The sequence below is a fragment of the Phyllobates terribilis genome, unplaced genomic scaffold (genome assembly GCF_046119375.1).
Source record: "Phyllobates terribilis strain yellow unplaced genomic scaffold, ASM4611937v1 Scaffold_8__6_contigs__length_399053987, whole genome shotgun sequence".
In the NCBI taxonomy this organism is placed as follows: domain Eukaryota; kingdom Metazoa; phylum Chordata; class Amphibia; order Anura; family Dendrobatidae; genus Phyllobates; species Phyllobates terribilis.
In genome coordinates, this window is record NW_027362768.1 from 29850002 (window position 1) to 29861792 (window position 11791).

The 11791-nt window shown below is 46.2% G+C and overlaps 1 protein-coding gene across 1 annotated transcript in view; it reads right to left on the reverse strand.

Annotated features, from left to right (window-relative positions):
• The window catches only part of LOC141156677 (coagulation factor XIII B chain-like), a 101800-nt gene extending 91462 nt beyond the window's left edge, over positions 1 to 10338 (reverse strand). The window contains exon 1 of the mRNA XM_073642916.1: positions 10212 to 10338. Within this exon, the coding sequence (XP_073499017.1) occupies positions 10212 to 10272 (61 nt within the window). The 5' untranslated portion in view covers positions 10273 to 10338. The remainder of the gene's footprint in view (positions 1 to 10211) is intronic.
• Between the last annotated feature and the right edge of the window lie 1453 nt (positions 10339 to 11791).

Sequence of the window (11791 nt, forward strand, 5' to 3'; positions counted from 1 at the left end):
CACGTTCAGTCCGCTCCTGCCCGTGCCACCTCCGCGTCGCCGGGTTTGTGCCAGAGCCGCAGTGAACCCTGACGGCCAGCCCCCCTCTCCCAATACTGGTGCCTGTCCGCTGGTGGGTCGAGCGAGCCCCCCTGTGGTGGAGGCAGCTCTAAGCTTTTTAATTTAAATTGTCTCTCTAATTTGAATGAATACACTTTAAATCCATTTACAAGGATCTATTGGAGGGCAAGTCTCATGCCAGCAGCCGCGTAATTCCAGCTCCAGTAGCGTCCACTAAAGCTGCTGCAGTTAAAAAGCTTTTATAAGGATCGAGCTCGGCTGTCCACCGCAAGGCATCCTACTGCCAGTCCCAGCCCCTATGCCTTGGGGTGCCTCCTGATGCTCTTCACTGAGTATCCCGTGGTCCCGAAGCATTTCCTTTGAAAAAATTAAGTGTCCAAACTACAGGTGGTGTAGCTTGCTTAACAGCCGGGATAATCCGCTGACTAGCAGACACTGCTACTAGGCACAAAGTATTTCCTGGGCTAGATGCATTTAAAAATTTGTAATTAGATACTCTCGTTGGATGCTGAGAAAGCATTCCATAGAGTCTCCTGGCACGCCATATATGATTCTCTTAAAAAGCTTGGGGTAGGGGTCTAGGGGACCCTTTTATAGCCAAAATCACGGCCCTGTATCGCAATACATCACCTAGGCTGAAGATAAATGGAACTGTAGCACCCTGAGGGCTCGGTTGCTACAGAGGTATTGCACCTCACCCAGAGGTGTGATATCTCACTCTCAGGTAAGGATGTAGTGTGGATCAGGACCTGACACCTGCATGCATTACACCACATTGCCGTGGGGCAGGGCGACCAATATGCCCCTGAGATCGGCACGACAGTCCCTGTCCCTGGCTGGAGTGGGGGGAGGGAACACTGAGGAAGGGGAACCCTGTAGTGCAGGAGCAGGGAGGAAGCAGTTCCTGGGTGCATTGAGAAGGGAGTATAAAAGGTGGGCACCATCTTAGTTCAGTGCAGAGAAGTCTGAGCAGAAGTGGCAGGGAGCAGGGGCTCTGCATGAGCTCTGCTCCGGAGGCGGGCCTAGTAACAGAGGCCCAGGCCTGGAAGAGGGAGAAGGAAGGAAGAGGAGCGGAGAATGCTCCAGGAACGAGGAACGAAGGGATCCCAGGGGTGCGGACGGGCGAGTCGCCACCGCACGCCCGAATCCACCTGCGTGGAGGGGTCAGGCCAAAGGTGGAGACCGGTCCCCGAAACTAGTGGAGGCAGGAAACGACCCTCAGCTAGAAACAGGAGGCTGTGACATTTTATGTGGCGCAGCCCCTCGCTACACCCGCTAGGAAGGCACCACATAGGGTCAGGGAAACTGGCGCCAAGTTTACCAAGAGGAGGCCCGAGGCAGCCGGACAGAAGGGTTGGTAAGAAAGGCCAGACAAAGGACACACAAAGGGGGTCCTGTGAAGCGCTCCAAAGTTATCTGGGAGTTGTCTGAGCCCCTCACCTGGTGAGCACAGTACGACGTGGGCAGCCGTTACCTGCAGACGTGGTCTGGATAATAAGAACTGTGAGTAAAGGCCCTGGACTGCATCACTGACTCCGTGTCGTTACTGCTGCTGCCCTGCACCATCACCCCCATCCTCCGCATACACTGCCCTGAGGCTATACTCCTCCCGTGGGGAGTTATGCTACGCTCTGCTGCACCCACAACACCAACCTCAGCGGTCTGCCCTGGAGCGGCGGTTCACTCTGACCGCAATCCACGGGTGGCGTAGTCGGACATTTAAACATCAAAACCACATAAATAGTTCCGCCACTGGTTTGACCGCCCTGAGCCACGGAACCGGGTCGCCGCCACGGAGACTACAACCACCAGCATCCACCAAAAAGGGTCCGGCTCCGGGTGTCCCAAGGCCCAGGGGGCGCGTCAGAACATTTTCATCACCTTTCACAATCACCAATGGGACAAGGCAGGGATGTTCTCTGTCCCCTCTCTTATACATCCTAGTGACGGAGCACCTGCTCTCATCAATTCGCCATAACCGCAATATTAGGTGGATTGAGGTGGGAGGCACCGAGTACAAGTGCTCTCTATTTGCTGATGATGTCCTAGTATATATCACTCAATCACATATATCCATCCATGCTGTTATGGCTGAAATAGATCACTTTGTTACATGGTCAAATTTTAAAATCAATGCAGCGAAGTCTGAGGCCCTCGATGTCTCCCTCCCCAAATCCATATAGGATTCCATCCAGTCCAACTTTCCCTTTGCCTGGCCCTCACAGGGTATCAAATACTTAGGAATTCCTATTCATAGAGACCTCTCCCATCTATGTTATCTTAATTTTGGGCCCTTTATTGAACAACTCCATACAGACCACGGTTGGCAAGTTAGAACTGTAAGATTCACTACGTGAACCACTGGTGGTTTGTGGAAAAGCACATGTATACTGTGTTCCAAATTATTATGCAAAAAGTGTTTAGGAGTGATAAGGGAAGAATTTGTTTGTTTGTCAGTTAAACTCATTGATGGTGATGTGTGTCAGGGCTCTTTATATCACTGTAAGCAATTGCAGACACCTGTGCTAATTAGTTTGGCAGGTGTGTCCAATGAAAGGCAAGACTACTTAAGAAGGCTGTCTCACATTATTAAGCAGCCTACATTTTCTGCCAAAATGGGAAAGAAAAAGGATGTGTCGGCTGCTGAGAAGCAACAAATTGTGGAGTGTTTAGGTCAAGGCATGACTACAATCAACATTGTGCGATGAACAGGATGAAGTGTCTTGGCAATCAAGAAGTATGTAGCTGATTCACAGTACACACGTGTGCGTGCTGATAAGGGCAAATTGAGGACTCTTTCCTACAGGCAATTACGTCAGGTTGAAAGAGCAGCGGCAAAAAAGCCTTGTCATAGCAGCAGACAAGTTTTTGAAGCTGCTGGTGCCTCCAACGTCCCCCGAACAACAAGATGCAGGGTCCTTCAGAGGTTTGCAGCTGTGCATACGCCATCCTGTCGACCTCCTCTATCCACTTCACACAAGCAGAAACGGCTCCAGTGGGCCAAACATTACATGAAGACTGATTTCAAAACTGTTTTGTTCACGGATGAGTGCCGTGCAGCGCTCGATGGTCCAGATGGATGGAGTGGAGGATGGCTGGTTGATGGACACCCCACGCAAACACGGCTACAGCGCCAACAAGGAGGAGGTGGAGTAATGTTTTGGGCTGGAATCATGGGGAGAGAGATTGTCGGCCCCTTTAGGATCCCTGAAGGCGCTAAAGATGAACTCCATAATGTATGTTGATTTTCTCAAACAGCACTTCCTGCCATGGTTCAAGAAGAAGAACCGTGTATTTCGCAGCAAGATCATTTTTTTGCATGATAATGCACCATCTCATGCTGCACATAAAACATCTGCATCTCTGGCTGATATGGGCATAAAAGGGGACAAACTTATGGTGTGACCCCCATGCTCCCCTGACCTCTACCCCATTCAGAACCTTTGGAGCATCATTAAAAGGAGTGTCTATGATGGCGGGAGGCAGTTCACATCTAAGCAACAGCTCTGGGAGGGTATTCTGTCCTCATGCAAAACAATTGAAGCAGAAACCATCCAAAACCTGACAAATTCAATGGACGAGAGAGTTCAGAAGCTCCTTTCGAACAAGGGGTCCTATGTGAAAATGTAACATCACCTAGAATAAAGTTTTGAGTTGAAAACTGTTTGATTTCAGTTTCTAACAACCTGCTAATGCTTATAATTTCAAAAATGACCATTTTTTTGGTCTTTATTAAAATGAAAAGGTTGATCGAAAAGTTTGGGGGATCTAAGAGTGTGGCAACCCAGTAGTCATGATTGCTTCGAATTCTGACAATATGAGAGTCATGCTGCAGGTAGTGCAGCAAGAAGGCACTTATGTGTCTTGCGCATCTCGGAGCCCCAAAATTATTTTCCGGGCTAGATGCAGCTAAAAATTATTATTAATTTTAAATCTGGTGAAGCTTTAGTATAGATGGCCTAATAGGATCAGTGCTGCACACTGCTACAAAGCCCAAATTATTTTCCAGTCAAGATACAGATAAACATGATTAGTAATTTGAAAGCTTAAAACGGTTGGTAGGGTGATTTTAACCAATCATCAAGCTTTTACTCTCCCCAGGATGACACAGGGGTAGAAAAGTCGTTTCGGATCCATGATTTGTTCATCTTTATGAACGTGAGTCTGTCTACATTATCAGTGGAGAGCCGCGTGCGCTTATCTGTCAGCACACCACCAGCAGCGCTGAACACACGTTCAGACAGAACGCTGGCTGCGGGGCATGACAAGATCTCCAAGGCGTAAGTGGCTAGCTCCGGCCATTTATCCAGATTGGAAGCCCAAAAAGAGCAAGGGTCCAGTGACACAGTCGTGGCTTCAATGTTTACTTGGAGATACTCCTGTACCATCGTCTCTAGGCGTTGACTATGTGTCAGACTTCTTGTCTCCTGTGGCCTTGCAAAGGATGGGCTAAAAAAGTGGTGAAATGATTCCGCAAAATTGATGTTACCAGCAGATACTGTGGTTCTGTTACGGTTTGAGTGCTGAACACTTGACGGTCCCACGGTTGGCAAGTTGGAACTGTGAGATTCACTACGTGCACCACTGGTATTTTGTGGAAAAGCACATGTAAGATTCTGCAACAGTCTCTGCTGATACTCCTGCATGCGTGCATCCCTTTCTATGGCAGGAATAATTTCTGCAAATTTACTTTTGTACCGGGGATCTAACAGTGTGGCAACCCAGTAGTCAGGATTATTTCTAATTCTCACAATTCGAGGGTCATGTTGCAGGTAGTGCAGCAAGAAAGCACTCGTGTGTTGCGCATCCAGGAGCACCAAGTCCCTGTTGTGTTGGTGGCGAGGTAACAATCATGCTTCCTTCCTCTGTCCTCTCCCCCCAACCTCGCACAACAGAAATGTGATCAAGGTCTCCCTCATCTGATGAGTCTTCCATCAGTTCGTCCTCCACTTCTTCCTGGTCTCCTGCACCTTCCTCACTAGTTTGGCTGCTACCATGCGCCCTGGTAAAATCATCTCCCCCACCCTCACATGCCTGCCGCCTTGGTGCTGCCGACCGTCTGGACCTTGCAGATGTTAGCCCTTCCGCATACAACTCCTCCTCCTCTACTTCCTCCACCTCCTCTTGTGCCACCACCTGACTCCGAATTCTGTTTAACATGTGCTCCAGCATGTAAATCACCGGAATAGTCATGCTGATAATGGCATCGTCAGCACTAAACATCTTCGTCGCCATTTCAAAACTGTGCAGAAGGGTGCATAGGTCCCTGATCTGAGACCACTCCTCCAGCGTGATTTGCCCCACCTCTGGATCTCGTTGGCCCAGGCTATACATCAGAACGTATTGCACCAGGGCTTGTCGGTGCTGCCACAGTCGCTGCAACATGTGCAGAGTTGAATTGCACCGGGTAGGCACATCGCATTTTAGCCGGTGAAGTGGCAGGCCCAACGACTTCTGTAGAGATGTAAGTCGCTGAGCTGCGGGATGCGAACGGCGGAAGTGAGCACACAGCGACCGTGCCCTCTGCAGAAGGCCATCTAGTCCGTGATAGTGGGCTAAAAATTGCTGGACAACCAGGTTCAACACGTGAGCCATACAAGGCACGTGTGTGACATTGCCCCGGCGAAGGGCCGCACCCAGGTTTGCAGCATTGTCGCACACGGCCTTCCCTGGTTTCAGGTCCAGTGGAGACAACCATTCATGAAATTGGTTCTCCAGAGCTGACCACAACTCCTCAGCTGTGTGACTCACATTTCCCAGACATTTCAATGTAAAAACCGCCTGATGACGTTGAGCCCTACTGCCAGCATAGTAAGGAGGTGTGCAGGATCCCTTCTGCGCAGTTAGAAAGCTTGTGGCATGACCAGACAGGCTTTGGGTGCAGGTGGAAGACCGAGAGGAGGTTGAGGAGGCAGAAGCAGTGGAGGAGCTTTGACATAAAGAGGATTGACGCACAACTCGTGGGGACGGCAAGACTTGGACAGCAGCCCCTTGTCCTGCTGTCACCATAGTTACCCAGTGCCCAGTCAGCGACATGTAACGCCCCTGTCCATGCCTACTCGTCCAAGTGTCTGTGGTGAAATGCACCCTGTCACACACAGAGTTTCTCAAAGAAGCGGTGATGTTGTGTGCGACATGCTGGTGGAGCGCAGGCACACCTTCTTTGAGAAGTAGTGCCGACTGGGCATCTGGTACTGGGGCACTGCGACGGACATAAGGTCTCGAAAATCCTCTGTGTCCACCAGGCGGAAAGGCAGCATTTCTGTAGCCAAGAGCTTGCAGATGGTGAAATTCAACCTATTAGCTTTCTCATGGCTAGGAGGAAATGGTCTTTTACTTGTCCACATCTGAGGGACCGAGGGCTGGCTATTGTGCTTAGACGGGGTTGATAAGGGTGTCCCCGGCAAACTGCCGGTCTGTGAGGAAGATGCAGGCGGACATGTTAGGTTGCCTTGATCCAAAGGTGGTGCTATCGATGTCGGACAGCGCTCAACACCAGCTGGTGTTACCACCTCCAAAGAAAATGATGACCTGCCAATCACGCTGGCTGTTGCGGGTAAAGAGGTGGCAGGTCTGCGCCCCAAAACAGGTGTGACTGCTGTCCCCCCAGTCACAGAGGATGAAGAGGCCGCGGATGCACAAGATATGGCAGACGGTGGTTGGCCCGGCCGGCTAGGCCGCATTGTAGCACACCGAGCTTCCCACTGCAACTTATGCTTCATGTCCATGTGCCGGTTCATGCATGAAGTACTCAAACTATGTATTTTTTGGCCTCTACTTAGCTTTTGCTGACAAATGTTACAGATAACACGAGTTGGGTCATCTTTATCGATCTGAAAAAATGCACAGGCTATGCAAGGCTTAGCACCCATGCGACCTGAAGAGCCACCACGACTTGTGGTGAGAGGCAGAGTTGTGTTTGAGGATGCAGTTGTTGACGTGCTTCCAGTACTACGTCTCTGTCCAGGAAGGCGCAACCTGACCTCGTCGTCACTAGCATCTTCCTCCACCTCCTCTGCTGACCTCATCTCTTGGCTGACTGTGGGTTGACAGTAAGTGGGATCTCCAACCTCATCATCATCACCCTGTGCGTTATCACACCCGTCGTCCTCAGAGCCAACCTGTTCCTGCCCTGACAAAAAACTAAAGTTGTCGCTCCAATCAGGTATTTGAGTCTTATCATCGTCTTCCTCATTGTCTCCACCAACAGGAGTTACAGTTTGGGAATGAGGGTCTACATTATGGTCAGAACCTTCTGCGTCTGGTCCTGGATCCGACTCATAAAGATTCTGGGCATCAGTGCAGATCATTTCCTCGTCTGGATTCACAGAAGCGCTGGAGTCGACCTCTGATTCCCAGGCTATAGTATGAGTAAACAGCTCTGCAGACTCAACCATCTGTTCTACCTCATACTCAGACGGGCAGCTGGAGATTTGGGAGCTGTGAGGAAGCAAGTGCGATTGGGGTGACACCTTTGAGGACTGGAGTATTTGTGATGTTGAAGTTGATGTGGAGGAGAGCCCACTTAAAGGAGCACTTGATATCCGTTGAAGCACCTGCTGTTTTTGTGCCTCATCTGGAATTTGTAGCGATTGGCGTGGCCGTAAGAAAGGGATCTTATCACATTGTCCGCTAAAAGAAGTAGACATTTTAGTTTGGCTGGAAGATGGTCTTTCTTCTGCAGATGTTACTGTTGCTTTAACACCTACCCCACGGACACAACCTTTTTTCCCCTTCCCAACACGCCTATTCCCCTTTCCACCAGCAGCAGGCCTTTTTCCACTCATTTTGGTGGTTAACTAATTCACAACTCTGGAGTTGTTTGCACAAAAAAACAATGGATGGGAACCGAGCAGAGCTGAGTGGCCAAACTGTGGTATTAGGCCAAAACTATTGGCTGGGTTAGATGCAGAAAAAAATTATATTCAATTTGCAACCTGATGGAGGTCAGTATAGATGGACTAATAGAGAAAGTCCCACACACTGCTAGAAGGCCAAATATTTTTTCAGAGGTAGATGCAGAAAATTTTTTTATTCAGTTTGCAACCTGATGGAGGTCTGTATAGATGGATTAATAGAACAAGTCCCACACACAGCTACAAGCCCAATATTTTTTCAGAGGTAGATGCAGAAAAAAAATATATTCAGTTTGCAACCTGATGGAGGTCAGTATAGGTGGACTAATAGAACAAGTCCCACACACTGCTAGAAGGCCAAATATTTTTTCAGAGCTAGATGCAGAAAAAAATTATTTTTAATTTGCAACCTGATGGAGGTCAGTATAGATGGACTAATAGAGAAAGTCCCACACACTGCTAGAAGGCCAAATATTTTTTCAGAGCTAGATGCAGATAAAAATTATTTTTAATTTGCAACCTGATGGAGGTCAGTATAGATGGACTAATAGAGAAAGTCCCACACACTGCTAGAAGGCCAAATATTTTTTCAGAGCTAGATGCAGATAAAAATTATATTCAATTTGCAACCTGATGGAGGTCAGTATAGATGGACTAATAGAACAAGTCCCACACACAGCTAGAAGCCCAATATTTTTTCAGAGGTAGATGTAGAAAAAAATATATTCAGTTTGCAACCTGATGGAGGTCAGTATAGATGGACTAATACAACAAGTCCCACACACAGCTAGAAGCCCAATATTTTTTCAGAGGTAGATGCAGAAAAAAATATATTCAGTTTGCAACCTGATGGAGGTCCGTATAGATGGACTAATACAACAAGTCCCACACACAGCTAGAAGCCCAATATTTTTTCAGAGGTAGATGCAGAAAAAAATTATATTCAATTTGCAACCTGATGGAGGTCAGTATAGATGGACTAATAGAATGATGCTATGCCCAAAAGATTTTACTTCACTAGGTGCAGTAAAAAAATTGGTATTCTATACACAGGTGGTATATCTTGCAACACAGATAGGCTACTCCACTGACTAACACACTCTGCAATAGGCCAAAAAGGATTAGCTTTGCTAGATTCAGCCAAATGCTGTGAAAAAAACTTGCACAGCACTGGCACAGACCTGCCTGGCAAAAACTGATAGGAACTGATGTAACCTAGTCCTGAAAAGGACTGCAATTACAATTAGTCTTTACTCCCACAACCTATCTATTTAAGAGCACAGACCTGCCTGATAAAAGTCGTAGGAAATGCTGTAACCTAGTCCTTAAAAGGACTGCAATCACAACTATTCCCTACTCCCAAGCTATCTGTAGATTTGTGCGAAAATTGGCTTGAAATTAACAAGGTATAGCGCACACAGCAACAGCGGTGCCGTCTAACACGCAGCTGCAGCAGTGAGAAAATGGTGGCGACGGGGAAAATGGCTTGGTCTTATAGGGCAAGGACATGTGACATACACTGCCAATGACACATGCCCTTGCTTGTGTGAAAAAAAGCACTTCGCTCCGTGTGTGCGCTGCTGATAGGCTGACAGATTGCACCTCCCCACTGTAAGTGCGGGAAAGAGAAAAAAAAATGGAGATCTTCATTGTTCCTGCAGAGATCCATCCCCTGCCCCTCCCCCCACCCCGCTGTACACTCAAACTGCGTATTAACATTAATTTTCATCATTACTGAGAAAAAATCCAGTTATGATTTTGGTGCACGAACAGTTATCGAACATAACCTCGAACAGCCGAATTTTTCTCTAATTGTTCGTGTTCGCCGAACGGCTCGAACACCGCCCAAAACAGCTCGAATTTGAGATTGGCGAACAGTTCGAGTAGAACAACGCTCATCTCTAGTTAGCAGCAGCGTTCCAAGCTCTCTCTGGCCACCGCTGTAACACAGCCAGCGTCTCCCCTGTGTGGAGGAGGCTCAGATTCTTAGCCCGCTGCATTCAAAAAGTAAAGTGTAATATTTTTGACTCATTTGTTTGATTTATTTCTCTTTATCTACTTTTTGAACTTGTGTAAAAATCCGATGTAGTTATAAGTCAAATTTATCCATAAATATGGAAAATTCACAAACATTCAAGCACCAGTGTACAAGTAACTTGGGTCAAACTAATTTCAGAACTTTACAAATAACCCACAAATACGTATATATCCTAAATCTGTTTTTTAAACATAAATAAGGGAAAATAGGGGAGGTATTAACATGAATTAGGATATATGTCACAATCACAACCTTACCTTCTGCTGAACATGACGCAGAGAACACTGAACATAACAGCAACACATTCTGTAACTTCATGTTTCCCTCATTAACGTTTCCGTCCTAGAGTTTGTGAAACCTCCAGATTTTAGTCAACTTTTCTAAAATGTCTGTTAATTATTTACAATGCTTGTAATGATTACACCTTCTAGTTAAGGCTTTGCCTATACAGTGTAGGTAAAAAGAAAATACAGCAAAAAAGAAATAGAATTTAGATTTTTAGTATTATGGTGACCATAATAACATGTTTAATATTAATCTGGTAGAATGTATCATTATTTTTACAAGTGACATTGAATAATGTTAGATAATATATATTCTGGCTTATATTCAGTGTAAGGGCTCATGCAAACATCCGACCAAATCAGTCCGAAGAAGTGGTCAGACGCGGTCACGCTCGGGTCGGGAGAGCCATGACCAGCCCGTGCATTGTGCTCCGAGATAGGACCGATTTGCTCGGACAACTGCATGATCCCCTACAGTCCATAAAATTCAGATACGTTAGTGGCCACCTCTATGCTCCACCTAACCCTTTCATGCTGTGGTCAATTTTCATTTTGGTTTTTCTTCAATGTCTCATAACTTTTTTATTTTTCTATCAACATAGCCGTATGAGGGCTTCATTGTTCAGAATAAATTGTAGTTTTGAATGATACCATTTTATTCAATTTAAAATACAAAAGTACTTTGTATTACTTAGGTTCTGTTTTTAAAGGTGTTTATTGTGCAGTAAAATTATTCATTATCTAGGTGGCTTAACTATAATCCTAATAAAACTTCAATAGTGCAACTTTGTGATAGAAGATGGAGGCCATAATGGAGATAAGGGTTGCGGTCAACACCAACTAACGAAGGCTCGTGTCAAAACATGCTTTTGGGCTTCCACCATTACAGAGGGAGGAGACAACTATGGGTAACTGCTTTATTCTTTTGTGTGTTGGGACTCACTGAGTCTTATTTCATTACTTGAAATGTTTGTCCAAATGTATTGAGCTACCATTATTTAGGATTCTTTGATTTCTTTTATTAGTTCTTTTGGACTTTTTGAGTGAAATATTTAGAATTGTTTAATATATTTATTATCACTTAGGGATTCAGGATATCCCCTGTACTCCTTTTGAACTTACTAGTTTTACTTCACGAGTCTGCAATATTGGTATTTCATTAAAGGGTTTTCACATGAACAAAGTAAATTTTAAACAACATATTAATCAATAGATCCTTAAATAATAATAATTTCCACAATTGGATGTGCTTAAATAAAATGTTCCTGTGCTGAGATAATCTTATAAATGTGCCCCTGCTGTGTACTGTGTAATGGCTGTGTCTGACCGTACAGGAACATGGTCTGATCACACCACAGCTCCTGGCCGGGGAGGATGCAAGAGAGTATACAGACATTAACAAACTGTGCTGGACTATAACAATGGCTAGGTGCAGCTGGTTTACTTCTCTAGTCAGCCAAAAGGTACTTACAAGTCCTGTGGGATCCACACCTGGTTCATTTTAATGAATGGGAGCTTGCCCACGTTGGCTGTGGACAGGCAGATGCGCTTGT